Source organism: Gallus gallus, chromosome 1 (genome assembly GCF_016699485.2).
Source record: "Gallus gallus isolate bGalGal1 chromosome 1, bGalGal1.mat.broiler.GRCg7b, whole genome shotgun sequence".
Classification (NCBI taxonomy): domain Eukaryota; kingdom Metazoa; phylum Chordata; class Aves; order Galliformes; family Phasianidae; genus Gallus; species Gallus gallus.
This window is the reverse complement of record NC_052532.1, coordinates 98,741,871-98,756,117: the sequence shown is the minus strand read 5'-3', so window position 1 is coordinate 98,756,117 and position 14,247 is coordinate 98,741,871. Positions and strand designations below refer to the sequence as shown.

The 14,247-nt window shown below is 46.1% G+C and overlaps 1 protein-coding gene across 9 annotated transcripts in view; it reads right to left on the bottom strand.

Annotated features, from left to right (window-relative positions):
• USP25 (ubiquitin specific peptidase 25) overlaps window positions 1-13,059 on the bottom strand; it is a 90,186-nt gene extending 77,127 nt beyond the window's left edge. For 4 of the 9 annotated variants that reach the window (XM_004938353.5, XM_040670648.2, XM_025144798.3 and 1 more), the window contains exon 1: window positions 11,634-12,454. In XM_004938353.5, coding sequence (XP_004938410.2) covers window positions 11,634-11,732 — 99 coding nt within the window. In that variant the 5' untranslated portion in view covers window positions 11,733-12,454. Of the gene's footprint in view, window positions 1-11,633; window positions 12,455-13,022 lie in introns of those variants that run through there. The other 5 variants (XM_046900407.1, XM_025144801.3, XM_046900409.1 and 2 more) reach the window with 2 other exon arrangements.
• Between the last annotated feature and the right edge of the window lie 1,188 nt (window positions 13,060-14,247).

Genomic DNA, 14,247 nt, shown 5'->3' with positions numbered 1-14,247 from the left:
TTAGGCTGGATCAAACTGCTGTTAAACAGCAGTCTTGTGAAACTGAATTCTTTCTCTGCCTTTTTTTTTTTTTTAAATCTCATTTTTAACTGAGTGAGAGAAACTGAGGGGAAAAAAAGTCTCTCATAATCTTTGCTCTACTTCAACACTACTGCAGAAACCTTACTGCAACAGAAGATGAATGTAAAATTAATACAGCAGCACAGCACCACAGCACTTGCAGTGATCTAATGCTCCTGATATAGCCATACAGTGCGCTGCACACCAGGCAAATACTAAGCCCATTCCAGGACATACTGCAGCTGCATGCTGTCCAGTATTCCAGACCAGAATGATCACTTTGACTCCAGCTGTTAATGACCAACATCAAAGAGCACACTGCATATAAGCTCCATGAGATCAGAAAGGATTTCACAGACTCAACTGTCTTTCTAAATAGAACAGCATGAGAATCCTAATAAAAGTGAAATTGCACTTTCTAAGACCAGTCTTTATAACAAATAGTCCATGGTATCTAATAGCAGGGAGACATTTAGGGAAAGCAATTTCACTCCACAACCTGATTTGTGAAGGAAGAAAGAAAAGAGAGACAGAAAGCCTTTCATTAAATGATTTTCCATTCAATATGATTTAAATAAAACAGTTGCTAACCTGACTGCCTAAAGAAGAGGGCCCTGCACCCCCAGAACTCCTGCCCTCCTGGAGCTCTGGCAGAAGGGCAGCAGCAGCAGCTGGCCCGCCCCACCGGCAGCACACAGAGGAGGCTGGGCGCTGACTCAAGATGCTCCCGGAACATGGCTGCCCAGGCTGTGGCCTTGGCTGGTCTCTTCCCACATTCATGACTTCTCACCTGGGCTGTGTTATCAAACAGAGTCCATCAGAAAGGAGAGCTGCCATTATTTGCAGTAATCGGTAAAATGATGTCATACCTTATCCTGTCCCTACAAACTATTTTCAAGGATATCCTGAAAAAAAATGTACCTTGTTAGCTTGAGGGAGGTGGGGAGGATGAGGAAACTATGCAGTAGAGCAAGACTCCCAATAGCATCAAGTCACCCACAACCTGTGGCAGCACCTAAGCTGCCACTAGCATAGCTGCCCAGAGAAGCTGTGGTGCCCCATCCCTGGAGGCGCTCAAGGCCAGGCTGTGGATGGGGCCCTGGGCAGCCTGAGCTGGTGAGGGGCAGCCCTGCCCATGGCATTGGGTTGGGGTGGGTGGACTTTAAGGTCCCTTCCAACCCAAACCATTCTTTGATTCTATGCAAATGAAAGCTGCATTGCCTTCCTACCAACAACACGATGCCAACATGTTTGCCCATCAAACAACAGAAATACTGAATTCCAACAGCAAAATTTTCAATCATTTTCCACTCCAAAGCAAAAGAGCCTTCAGCATGTTTGCTGGGAGTAGGATGCAGCTGCAAAATCCTTCCCTGGTCTACAGGTAACGCAGCAGTGTTTGTACAGTGCATACACACTCAGCCAGCACTAGAAAGTAGGTGGCACCGTTACCAGTCGTCTTCCTTACAACACATCTAGAAAAAGCTCCAAGGCAACATGCCAAGGCAACAGGATCTGGAACTGGTGATGAACAGGGACCTCTGTCTATCTTTAACATCTCAAAGCCCAGAGGTTATTCAGCAGGCCAGCAGACTGGTACCTGGCACAGCAACCCAGTCAGCTTCAGATGAGAGGTAATTATGGCTCAACCAGGGCTGTCACAAGGTATGTTCAGTGTCTTCCAGTATGACTCCCATAAAACACATGCAAGACTAGAGTGAACTTTTAAAGCCTCCCAGTATGATGGCAGATATTTTTCAGTTTCCAAACAAATAAAGGAACATTGTAGTAAAGAAAAGGCTTAATTCCAGTATCCCACGTAAAATAAAAAAAACAGCTGGAAACATAGGTGCCTGAATCAAACAAGCTTGCAGATGACTACCATTAAATAATGAGAAGACTCTCAAGGAAGAAGAGAAAACACTATTGGCAAAGACTCTAAATGAAAAAAGCACACCCCTCTAACAAATGACAAATCATGTAAGAGACAAAAGTGGAATTTGAAGAAAAGAAGCTGAAAAATACGAAAGCATCTATCCAAATGAGAAAGCATACCGAGAGGGGAAATGCTACTCTGCAAGCACTCCAAAGTATTAGCGTTATCATATTTAAAATTGGTTTCTCGGTCATAACATGGGATTTCTAGAATACAGGGAAACGCACAGTACTCAGTTGCGTAGCCAGGCTGTTTGCTCCTATGCACTTTGGAAAGTGTTTATTTGAAGAAAAAAAAGTTCATTGCCAGAAGCTGCATTCCCAGAAGAGATTTTATTTTGGAGCCACTTTCACACGAATAAATGAAACTGAACACAAAAGGAAGAAGGAGTCTGTTCTTACCATCTCCTCCTCTTCTGCAAAGAATGATGAATGCCACGTACCTTCCCTTTGCCTGCTATTCACCCTAAAGCACAGGGACAGCACGCACCTGAATGTACACGAATACCATGTTCAGCTTCCACATAACACTTCCATCACAGTTAAATACAACTTCCTGAAATGAACTCCTAAAAGCAGTTTCATTGAAATTCAGACAAGGTCTTACAATAGAGACAGGTACCTCACTGCTCTTGAGGTTGTACAGCATGCGACCACGTGCAAACCTCAAGCCTACCACTCACTATTCGTCGACCTTAATGACGAGTAAACATCCTGTTTAAACCAAAGGGAACCATGTGGATTATGGGGTACAACACAAGCAAAATTATGACAATTTAACTGGTAGGAAGGAGCCACAGAGACATATAATGCTACTATATGGCATGCATTAATTTCCACAAATTCTGCCTAGATGGAGTCAAGAGATATAGGGCAGGTGAACAGCGATGTAACAAGCCTTTAAAACACCCTGCTCTCCAAAAGTCTTCTAATAAATACATGAAATGCATTTTTCTGTCTACACGAGCACATGCTTTTACTACATGACTGAGAAGGTTTTAGTCAAAAGATGTTATAAGCACCATCTACATTTACTGGAAAACTGAACTAGATAAAACTGATTTTTAGTAAGAAGCAGTTTAAGATGTCGTGCAGTGCACACTTTTTTCAACAAGAATCTACCTATTAAAATTATTCAGAAATCTACAATAAACAGAAGCATCAGCTCAAAGCTGCGTGCTTCAGAATTAAAAAAAAACTGCATATGCCTATTTCTGCTATATTAAGACAAAATACCTGACATACACAAATTGATGTCAGGTGTTGTTTCCAGAGTTAACCTACTTGCACCTCAGCCTTCAAATTATTCCATATCACACACTCACTGGATTCCATTTCTCTAACGTTTTTACCTATGAGAGCTCTGTTACAACTATAAAACTCAGTGTTGCAATCTCTCACAACAGTCCCACCATAAGATAACACCCAGCTTCAAGAAAACACTCATGCCAATGGCTTTCAGCATGCTCTGGAATTTCAACTAGTCACCTACGTTGCTCTAAAAGTAATGCTTCCTATTTATTTTCATAGAAACTACAACATGGGATACAAAGAGCACAATAACACTGACAGAGCAAAATCTCAGCCACATAAAAACATTTTTCACTATAGTCACCCCCATTAGCCAATTTGTGCAGATGAGCTGACTGAGACGCTCTTCATTTTGTGGTGCAACCATTATGCATAGCTGTCCACAACATGGCTTGACTTTCACATTACTGCCACCTCTGCTGAAACACACCATCAACCACCTCACTGTGCTCACATCCACTGGTTGGTTTCCATCAACATTCAGCAAGCATTGATGAATGTCAGTGGATGCCATTTTTTCTTCATGGAGGAATTCGATGACAGACCTTTCTTTCATACATACTTCCATATCAGACACCCTTCTGTCAGGCTGCTCCTCTGCTGCCATCTGTCACACAGCAACAATATGAAACAGAATATCAGTGGGAAGGTTCAGCCTCTAGTGCCATACCACCAGCATCTGCCTCTGACATCGCAGACCAACATAACAAAATAGGAGGCATTACTTTCAGAGCAGCACTATTCTTTTGATAGTCTCAAAAGAGTAACAGCTGTGAAAACTCATTGAAAAAAAAAAAAAACACCTTCTTAAACTGCAAGATTCCAACTGTATAGCAAACAGGTATACAGGTACTGGACCAGAGAGATTATCGTGTTACAACAGAGTAATGAAATAAAGATCTTACCCATGTCCTGGGCTCGCGAAAGGGCTCCAAGAGGAGTGATCTCCAAATAGAGATCCTTCTTCCCTGGGAGTCAGCCCTTAAATGGGGTCTAGGAGGGGTGGAGCCAGGCTTCTGGTTTTCACTCAGGTGAAATTGCATTCACCTGTGCCCCTGCAGCTGACTCAGCGCTCACCTCAGGTGGTCAATCAGAGGTTCAGGCCGTGATTCAACAGTTCCCATACACAAGCCTACACTGATTAAAACGTTACAATGCTTGAAATCAGTGATGTTCCTCAATACACTGAAATCAAATCTACTGTTGCACAGACAAGGAACTCACTAGGATTTCTAGACAACTGAAATTACTACAATGACATTTTGTGCCACTCTGTCTTTTACACTATTAGGATCAAATTCTACCTTCATAGCACTGCATAGAAATTTTACTACTGACTTCAAATGTGTTAGACTTTGAAGTCTAAAACCACAGACATCACCACATTTACCAAGACAATAACCACACTGTCATCTGTGAGAAGATACAGCCCCACAGCTCTCACCAGAGGGCAGTGAGTACCTCAGTCACTCCCAATGCACACAAACGGAGTTATATTCCTGTTATTCATTTCTAAAAGCTGGGATAGTTAGAGCAGAAAGGTGAGACAGACACGGTTATCCTTAAAAAGCTGCATAAAACTTGTCTGTTGATGGCCTGTAGAGACCTTAGTGCATCTACTGCAAGTTTTGATGTCCTAAAGGAACTAAAGTCCACAGTACCATGAGAACATGGAAATCTTAACACTGTAAAAATGCAACATTTTAGGTAGTGGTTGCACTCAACCACAGTCCAAACAAAGGCTGCTTTCTACAACCTTAACTTAACCTTAAGGCACGTTAACAGATGCAGCTTTTGACATTTGTTACCTATATTAATGTTATGCTGAAGACATTAAAAATCTGAAATATCACTGAATCACTAAGGTTGGAAAAGACCTCCAAGATCATCCAGTTCAACCATCTACCTACCACCACTATTTCCTCACTAAACCATGTCCCTCAGTACAACGTCTAAAAGAACACCTCCAGGGACAGTGACTCCACCACCTCCCTCGGCAGCCCATCTCAGCACCTGACCACACTTTCAGAGAATAAATTTTTCCTGAAGCTTTCTATCCAACCTGAAGCTCCCCTGGTGCAACTTGAGGCCATTCCCTCTCATCCTATCACTGGTTACGTGAGATAAAAGGCCAACTTCCACCTTGCCACAGCCTCCTTTCAGGTAGCTGTAAAGAGCAATAAGGTCCCTCTCGTGAGCCTCCTCTACTTCAGACTGAAGAATTGCAGTTCCCTCAGCCACTCTCCTCATAAGATTCACCTTGTTGCCAAGTTAAGAGTCCAAGAGTTCAAGTGTTCACAAAAAAAAAAAAAAAGAAAAAAAACATTAAAAAATGCTATCTGTCAAGTGGTCACTAGTAAAAATATTTCCTTCTGCTTACCACAAAGCCTGAGTTTGCTCCATTTTGCAAGGCATGCTCCCACTGTTCTACTCAGCAATAAGCTGTGTACTTCAGTCTCAGACTCAAGGTAGTCACTGTATCTTCTTGTATTTTTAAATAACCTCTTTTTTTTTTTTAATAGAAAAGATAGAGTACATCAGACAAGTTCCAACTTCACTCTTGTTTACATACAGCTAAGTGCTGTGATTCAGGTTACCAGCTTTCCACTATCAATTACGCTTGCCTTATTAGCCAGAAGTTTGTGTGTAAGGACAGCCTCAGCTACCACCCCCATCTACATACAGTGCACACAGTTCTCGGGCAGAAGTTGTGAGCAAGTTGCATTAATTTAATCGTGTTCGGTGAAATTAACATGCACTCCAATCAAACAGTTTCCCCTCCTGGGTGGGTAGCTGACAAAGCGCAATCACCACCTAATGGAAGAAGCATTTATTTCCTAGCAGGAATTAAACTGAAGTCTATCCCAAATTCATAAAGCTGTCTGTTATCACAGCAACCTCTCCTGGAGCTTCGGCCTGTTACCGCAGCATGCCATTGCTCTGCTCACCCCAGGGACAGCGAGCAGCCCCCTGGGGAGATATTGAACGCTCACAAACTGTCAGTGTCTGACTGCTGACTCCAGAATATTACACTGGCAGTTCAGGCACTGGGTTCTGGCAGGGAAGTTTAGCACATTCATTAAAAAAAATTAATAAAAAAATGAATAAAGAATAAAACCTGAAAGGAAAGGAATGAAAAAACACAGACTTCATTCTGACTTGATGCAACCTTTACCATACTGCACGATTGCACTGAGCAGGAGAACAAGAAAGTGAAAGTGCTCAGAACACTTTCGTTTCCCAGAAAAGCAAAGCTGCTCTTATCTCACAAAAGGTCTTTCCAACTCTGTGTGAGAGAAGGACAGGCTTCCCTGTCTCAGCCCACATCCCAGCAGCACAGACAAGACACACTGTCCCACCACTCTGAATTTGGAAACCTGTGAATCATAGTAAGTGAACCATAAGATGTCAACAAGAAAGATCGTATTTCAAAAATAAGTTACCTTTTAGAGGAAGAGTACCTTCCTATGTGAAAACATGCAAGTGAAGATGTTGCCCTTAAGGTTCTAGCTTACTTTTTCTGTAAAGGAACACCAGAAATGTCACGTGCAGTTCTTGGCTTTTGCCAGGCTCTGGGAGCTGCAGATCAGCTCCTCACCACAGAAAGCAAAGAACAGCAAAACAGAGGAACCCACAAGCACCCAGCGGGCACCTGGAAAATCCCATCAGTGACACTGCTGAGCTGACCATGCTCATCCCAGGCATCGCTGTCAGCTCAACCAAGACTTGGATCTGTCCTAAGAAGGCAGCCCTGAGCTCAGTCAGGGTGCTGGGGAGGTTCCACACCAGCACCAGATCCCAGGACCATGCGGCTGAATTAGTCCCAACTCAAAGGGAACGTATAAACAGGAGGAGGAATTACTGCTTACGTGGGTTGATAGTGATAGGACAAGGGGGAATGGTTTTAAACTGAGACAGGGGAGGTTTAGGTTAGAAATTAGGAGGAAGATTTTCCACACAGTGGGTGGTGATGCACTGGAACAGGTTGCCCAAGGAGGCTGTGGATGCCCCATCCCTGGAGGCATTCAAGGCCAGGCTGGATGTGGCTCTGGGCAGCCTGGTCTGGTGGTTGGCGACTCTGCACATAGCAGGGGGGTCGAAAAGAGATGATCATTGTGGTCCTTTTCACCCAGGCCATACTATGATTCTATAAGCCTCTAAATAACTGAAGTTATGGGGTGAGATTCCTGTGGACTAACCAAATAGATGGACTGGCAAAGCTTAGGTATGATCTTCAGCCAGAAATAAAAGAAGATTTAGACAAGAACAGAAGTTTTAAAAAAATGATATTTTCTTCCTTGCTTGTGATCAGAACTCAAGTCTGATCTTCTCATTACATTATATCTTCAGTTAGAGAGGCCCACAAACACTGACAATTTCACAGGCTTAGAGAGATGCTACTTCCTCCCTTCACAAATCTTTTCAAGACGTAAGAGAACAAAAAAAGTAACAGTTCTATTATCCTCCCACTTACCTCTCCAAAGCACTTTTAGAAATGTGAAATATTTTGCTATTTTAAGATGTGAGTAATTTGCTTTTTGACCTTTTCATAGAAGCTGATGGGTTGTGTCACCTTTTGTAGCTACCGTACCTAGTAGCTGAGGATATGGGCTCACCCTAAAGATTGTTTGGGAAGTAGTAAAGACATTTGAAACTACTGCAAAGGGTTAACAGAAAAAAAAATGTATAAGCCTTACCTTTTAATATTCTGAAGTAGTATTTTCTTTACAAAGTAGGGACCTACCATTCTTAAAGATGCTGATTCAGCCAGATGATAGACAGTATTATGGTTGTAAACTCCTGCTACTACCACCAAAACTATTACTGAATATTTGTGAAAGATTTTCTTGAATGCAGTAGGTTTTAAGCTACCACTAAAGGTTTCAAAAAGGTGCAGATTCATAGCATATTATGCTAATACAACAGCAACAACAACAAAAAACAGGAATCAAAAAACTGCATAGCTACCAAATTAATGATAATTCTAACAGCTCACAAAATACCAGCAAAACCCATCAGAACATTCATAATATGGGAAGCATCCAACGTGCCAGCCTGAGGAGGCTTTCCAAGAATACTCTATCACTGGTCTTTGTGCCTAGCTCTAGCTTTCAGAAAACACAAACCTGAGTCTGGACAGAAGGTATAGCTGCACATGGTATGAAGGTTTTTAATGAACAGCTATTAAATTACCTAACAAGACATGTATATCTAAATTGGTGACTCAACTGCACAGTACAAATAATTATTGCAAACTAGTGAGTAGCTGGTGACAACACGGGTAGTGCACCACTCTGGTTATTCTCCTTTCTCTGGCCAAAAGAGGTCATAAAACTTTCAGTGTCAGCCAAAGCAGGTCTAACTCCCTATATCCAAGCCCATCATGGTTAGCTGGCCCGCCATATAGCCACAGAGGCAGCCCGCACATGGGGGGATACGTCACTCGGCCCCATTACATGGCCCAGGGAACACTTATCAGATGAAGGAGAACACCTGCAAGAGAGGCTCTGGTCACATGAGAAGATGTGGGTCCATGGGGCAAACGGCAGGTCAGGCAGCCCTGAGCTCAGCTGATCATAACACTGAGATTATGAAGGCCGTATGGCTGCTGGGAAGGTCACCATCTATCAAGGTGAAAAACAGCACAACTCTCAAATACTTTCTGTGTGTACCAAATGCCAAGGGGATACTCTCCGAGATCACCTCCTGCCATTCAGAACTGAATAAACATCACTGTCTCTGTTGCTGGAGACACATGACTGCATCACCTTCTATACAGACAACTGCACAATCATTTGCTTTCAGCAAAGAAAAGCTGTCACTGCCATAGCACTACACTCTTCCAGTAAGGACACCAAATACATAGGTCAAGCACAGCAGAAATATATACACTAACTAATAGAGTTTTCTCAAAACTCTGAAAAAGAGCAAAAGAGAAGCATAGTGAATAGTATTAGACCTTGTTTAATGCCATGCGTTGTTTCCAGTGCTAAATATCCTCAAAGATATGTACTTCCCTGAAATACAAACAAATATTTTAAAAGCTGATACCTCTAACTTTATTCCACTACTCCTGTGGTGAGAGTGCCAATATAGTGCTGAATCACAGGTCTGAAATAGCAGGGGAGTGGAAACAAATATCCTTTTGTTTCATGGGAAATGAACGGACAGACGAAGTACGCTTTAAATCCATGTACACACCAACACTCAGCCCTTCTCCAAAAGCAGTAGAACTCGATGACACACATAGCTCAGATGCCAGCTATCGCCCTCTGAAATCCAGTTTCTCCAATCTGTTGTCACAAGATGACCGTCACAGTAATTATGGTTAGGCTGACACACTGCTGAAGCACGTCTAACTTCTCCACATCATTTTTTTCCCCCAATCACTAGAAAATTACCTTTAGCCCCACCCCTGCTCTTGTACCCATTGCTCCAGGAACACGGACCAGAGAAGGGCCTCCACAGCACAAGAGACACTCTGCAGCCATGTTCAAGTTCTCTGGGCTTCACGTGGTGAGAACAGACAGCCTACAAACACACTGCAGGACCACATAGGAGCTGAGAGTGACAAGAGTAAAAAGACTGATTATGTGTTCCAAAAGATAAATTACTACTTTCAATGAGGAGTCAAGATGATCACTCAACGTTTAAGAATTTCCTTTGAACTTCCAAAGATCCAAATTCTTTGACTGTACAATAAAATAAAGACAGCTCCAGTGGGAAGTTGGCTGTTTGTACTTGGGGTATTTATTAATAAAAATGTGCATCTCCCAGTACTGCTGAAGCTTGACACATACTTCCTGTATGACAGTAAGAAAACATCTGATGAACAACGTTGGGAACCAGAGTTGTGAATAAGGTATGCTGGTGACTCAGCCATCACTTGGAAATCCAATCTAGCTCTGTTTAGATGTGGTCTCCTCACACTAACAGAAAACAATCACAACAAACTTTGAGGTCTGCAGAACAAACTCTCCTTATTTATGGAGCATGGGATTTTCTTCTTCTGAGGGAAGACGACGAGCTAGTGGTAATCCCTCCAACCATGCCTCAGGCCACTCTACTTCCATAAATTTTCCTTTTAAATGAGAATAAACTGTACAGTGTTAAAGCCTGTCACTCAGTTAGCTATTTGTTTGCCTCACTAAAAAACAATGCACTTTGGAGTCAAACACGATTTTTTGCAAAACATTTTCAAGTTTGTTTCCCCCTCCCCCAGAATGCAACAAAGGATAAAGTAAGTAATAAGGAATCTCAGTGCAATAATCAGATGATTTGACAGAAATAAAACCTATAAATCTGTACTATGAAAAAAGTTTGTAACTTTATACAGCTTCTGTAGATACTGTAGTAACTTGTATTCATAGAGAAATGCCAGCTTTAGAATGCTAGTTGACTTTAGTTCTCTGCTCCAGCATATGGCCCCCAATGACCTATATGATTCAATCCCCAGCTGCTTTTTAAGCTTATTACACACAACTGTAAAGGTGGATTGGAAGGGACCTCTGGAGACCACCTTTGTCCAAGCCACTGCTAAAGCAGCTCCCTACAGTCAACTGCACAGGGAGGAGTCCAGGTGGGTTCATAATATCTCCAGAGAGAGAAACTCCACCACTTCTCTGGGCAGCCTGTTCCAGTGCTCTGTCACCCTCACAGTAAAGAAATTCTTGAAACTGTAATCCTCCTGAACTCCTGACCTGGAAGCAATAGTTCATCCATAACATTTTCTCTGTAGCGCTGCTGATAGACCACTGAGCCCTAGAAGGGCGCAGCAAGGATTACATAACAGAATGTCCAATGCAATCATTAAGGGATATTTAAGTAAAGCATCAACAGCATATTTCGCAGAAGACCACCTTCTCAGGGAAGCTGTCAGATAAATAGCAGCAATGAAGAAGTGTTTAAACACAGAAAGCACAGCACAAGCCCAACCAGCAGAAGCCTGGCACACAGTCTGCTATCTCTTCTCAACTGAAATCCATACCAACAAAAGAGGAAAGGGACAAAAATGTCCATTCAGCCCTCTTCCTCCCATAGTGGCTGCCAAAATATATGCTCCAAGGTGACAGCAGCCCAGAGATATCGGCCTCACCCTCCAGGAGAGCTTTGTGAATGTAATTTGCACCACCTGGACCAATTACACCTTCATCACTGCTTACGAAGTGTGACCATTCCCATTAAACTTCCATCCTGACCATGCCAATACAAATCTACCTCCATGAACCCACAAAAGCATCACATGCCATAGAAAAAAAAATACAATACGGGAGAGGAGGCAGGTCTGTCCTGTAAGCAGGGCAGGCACATGAGCAAGCAACAGTTACCTTCAGGGGGGAAGAGAGAGCCCCATGGTTAGATTCCAGGATCCTCTTCCCCTCACCAGTCTCATCTGCTACAAGCAAAGAGCTACAGAGGGTGTCCATTTCTGAAGAGCTTTTTCATCAACTCCTGGTCCACATTAAAAGATGTGTAACGGTGCCATTCGCTCAGCCCTATTTCATAACGTGCATTAACACAGCCCCTAAACACACTTTTCTACTTCAGCAAGAGAGCGTCACGGCCATCTATGTGTCACAGCCCCAAAATAGCTGTCACCTTTCACACGCACTGCTCGGCCTCGGCATGCCGCGCACACGAGCATCTTCCACCCGTACGGAGCGGCGGACAGGCCCTCCCGCAACCTCCGCACCGCGCCTTTCCCCCTCCGCCCGCAGCCACGAGCGCAACAGGGCCGCACACCCACCCGGGGGCAGTGGCCGGCCGGCTCAGGGCTCTCCCCGCAGCCGGCGCTGCGGCCAGACCCCGCGGCGCGGGGGGCCGTACCCCGGGGCGTACGCGGGCCGGACGCGGGCCCGGCTGCCGGCGGGACCACGCTTCCCCGGGCGGGGAAGGTGGCGGCGGCGCGGGCGGCCGTGGTCCTGCACGGAGCGAAGCGGCCCCGCTTAGGCCCGGGCTCGGCCGGGGGCAGGGGCTCGCGGCGCGCTCGGGGCCGGGCCCGGCGCTGCGGGGCCGGGCAATGCTCTCACCTTGGCGGCGCCGCCGGGCTGCAGCACGTTCTGCTCCACCGTCATGGCCCCGCGCGGCTCCCGGCTGCGCCCCGGGCTCGACGGGCGGGCGACGGTGGCGGCTGGGCCGGGCCCGGGCTGGGCGAGCGGAGAAGGAGGAGGAGGAGGCGGCGGCAGCGGAGGAGGAGGAGGGGCGGGAGGGGGAGCCCGAGTCACCGCCAGGCGGGCGGGCCGCCGAGGCGGGCGGCCGCCATGGGGCAGAGCCGATCCGCTCAGGCCCCGCCGTCACTCCCAGCGCGGCCGGCCGCAGCCGCCCAGCGTGCCCGGAGCGCGGCCTCGCCGCCGGCCCCGCCCTCAGCGCTTCCGCCGCGGCTCCCGGCGGCAGCGCCGCCCCGCGCACCTGCCTCGCCGAAGCCCCGCTGCCCCTGCTCGGGCCGGCCGCCCCGCGGCTGCCTAGCGGGCGGCACTGCTGGCAGCGCCTGCCTCCATCTTGGCGGCGGAGCCCGCGCACTGCCCCGCGGGACGGCCCGGCCCGGCCCGGCCCAAAGCGGCGGAGCGGCCCCGTTGCCCGCCCGAGCTCGACGGTGTTTCCGCGTCGGGGTTGCGCTTTCCCCGGCCCGGCGCTGAGGGAAGCGGGAGCTGCCGCAGCCCGGCGAATGCCCGCGGGAGAACGGGCTCCGTGCAGGGCCTGGCGGCAGCGGCACCCACCTGCTACCGGCGGCTGCCCGACCAGCGGCTTCTGGGCGGGAGGTCTCCTGACACGGGGCCTGAGGATGCGCCTCGCCTCCCCCGTAACGTTTGACCGGGAGGACTGCGAGGTGGCCGTAGTCAGCACGAGGGGTAAATGGGAGCTGCTTATGACAATATGTGTGTGTGTTTGTGTGTTCAGATCTGCAAATTATGGCACCTCCAATAAACAGCATTAGGGAATATATATATATATTTAAGACCAGTCCTTGGACTGGTCAAGAAAATGGTAAGAAGCTGAGTTTGGAGCGTCCTTGCAGCCAGAAGAAAGTAAGTCATAGGAAGTGCAGGGGGTATCTGTACCTGCTGCCCTCCTCACTCTGCAGGCTGCAGGCCCAGCTGGCTACAGCCACAGCTGCTTTCCCCTGCCATCCCCTGGTGCTGCAGGGACAGGCCTGTGGGCCTGGCACAGTCCAGGGGATGGTGGATGTGTCCCACGTGAGTTTCTCACGTTGGTGAAGTCACATCCTTAGGAAAAGCTTGGGAGGCGGCTCACCTGTGTTCCAAAAGCTCTGGAGCTGCGAGCTCACTGCATTGAAATGAGTTGTGTGCTGCTTGTCCGCCACACGGAGCATTTACGACCCAGTAATTCAATTCTTTCCCCCACATAAGATGAGGTTATCAGGCAATGACATCTCTGCAGGCTCTTGGTCCTTAAGAAAAGTGCCATTTTTTGCACAGCTCATGACAACCTCTAAATATTGCCTTAATTCACTGCAGCTTCTGAGCTGGAGGTGTTGCAATTTGATCAATAGTTCCTTTTCTGAGGTTTGGTGCTCATAGATTGTATCAGTTTTAATGTTTCTGCTTTTTATGCTGCAAAATACGAAGCAATTTTTAAAATTAATGCTCCCTAAGAGTGTATTGCGCAAAAAGGCGATAAACAATGAAGATGATATAATGAGGTCAAAAACGGCTTACAAATTACTTTTCTGGGAATAAGCAGAAATTCTCTCTTCTTAGCCCAGTGTCTTTGTGTAAGGTTGTTAACAGCAGGACTTTGATCGTCTTAAGGAAAGTTTCCTGTTGCACTGCTGGGCCGGAGTGCTGGACCAGTTCCTTTCCCCTTCCAAAATATAGACTTTCTTATATTATTTGTAGATATGTAGAAGAAGCAGCTTCTTCTACACTGCTTGTTTGTTATTCTGTTGTTGTTGTTGTTGTTGTTTGCTTTTATGTATGCTGC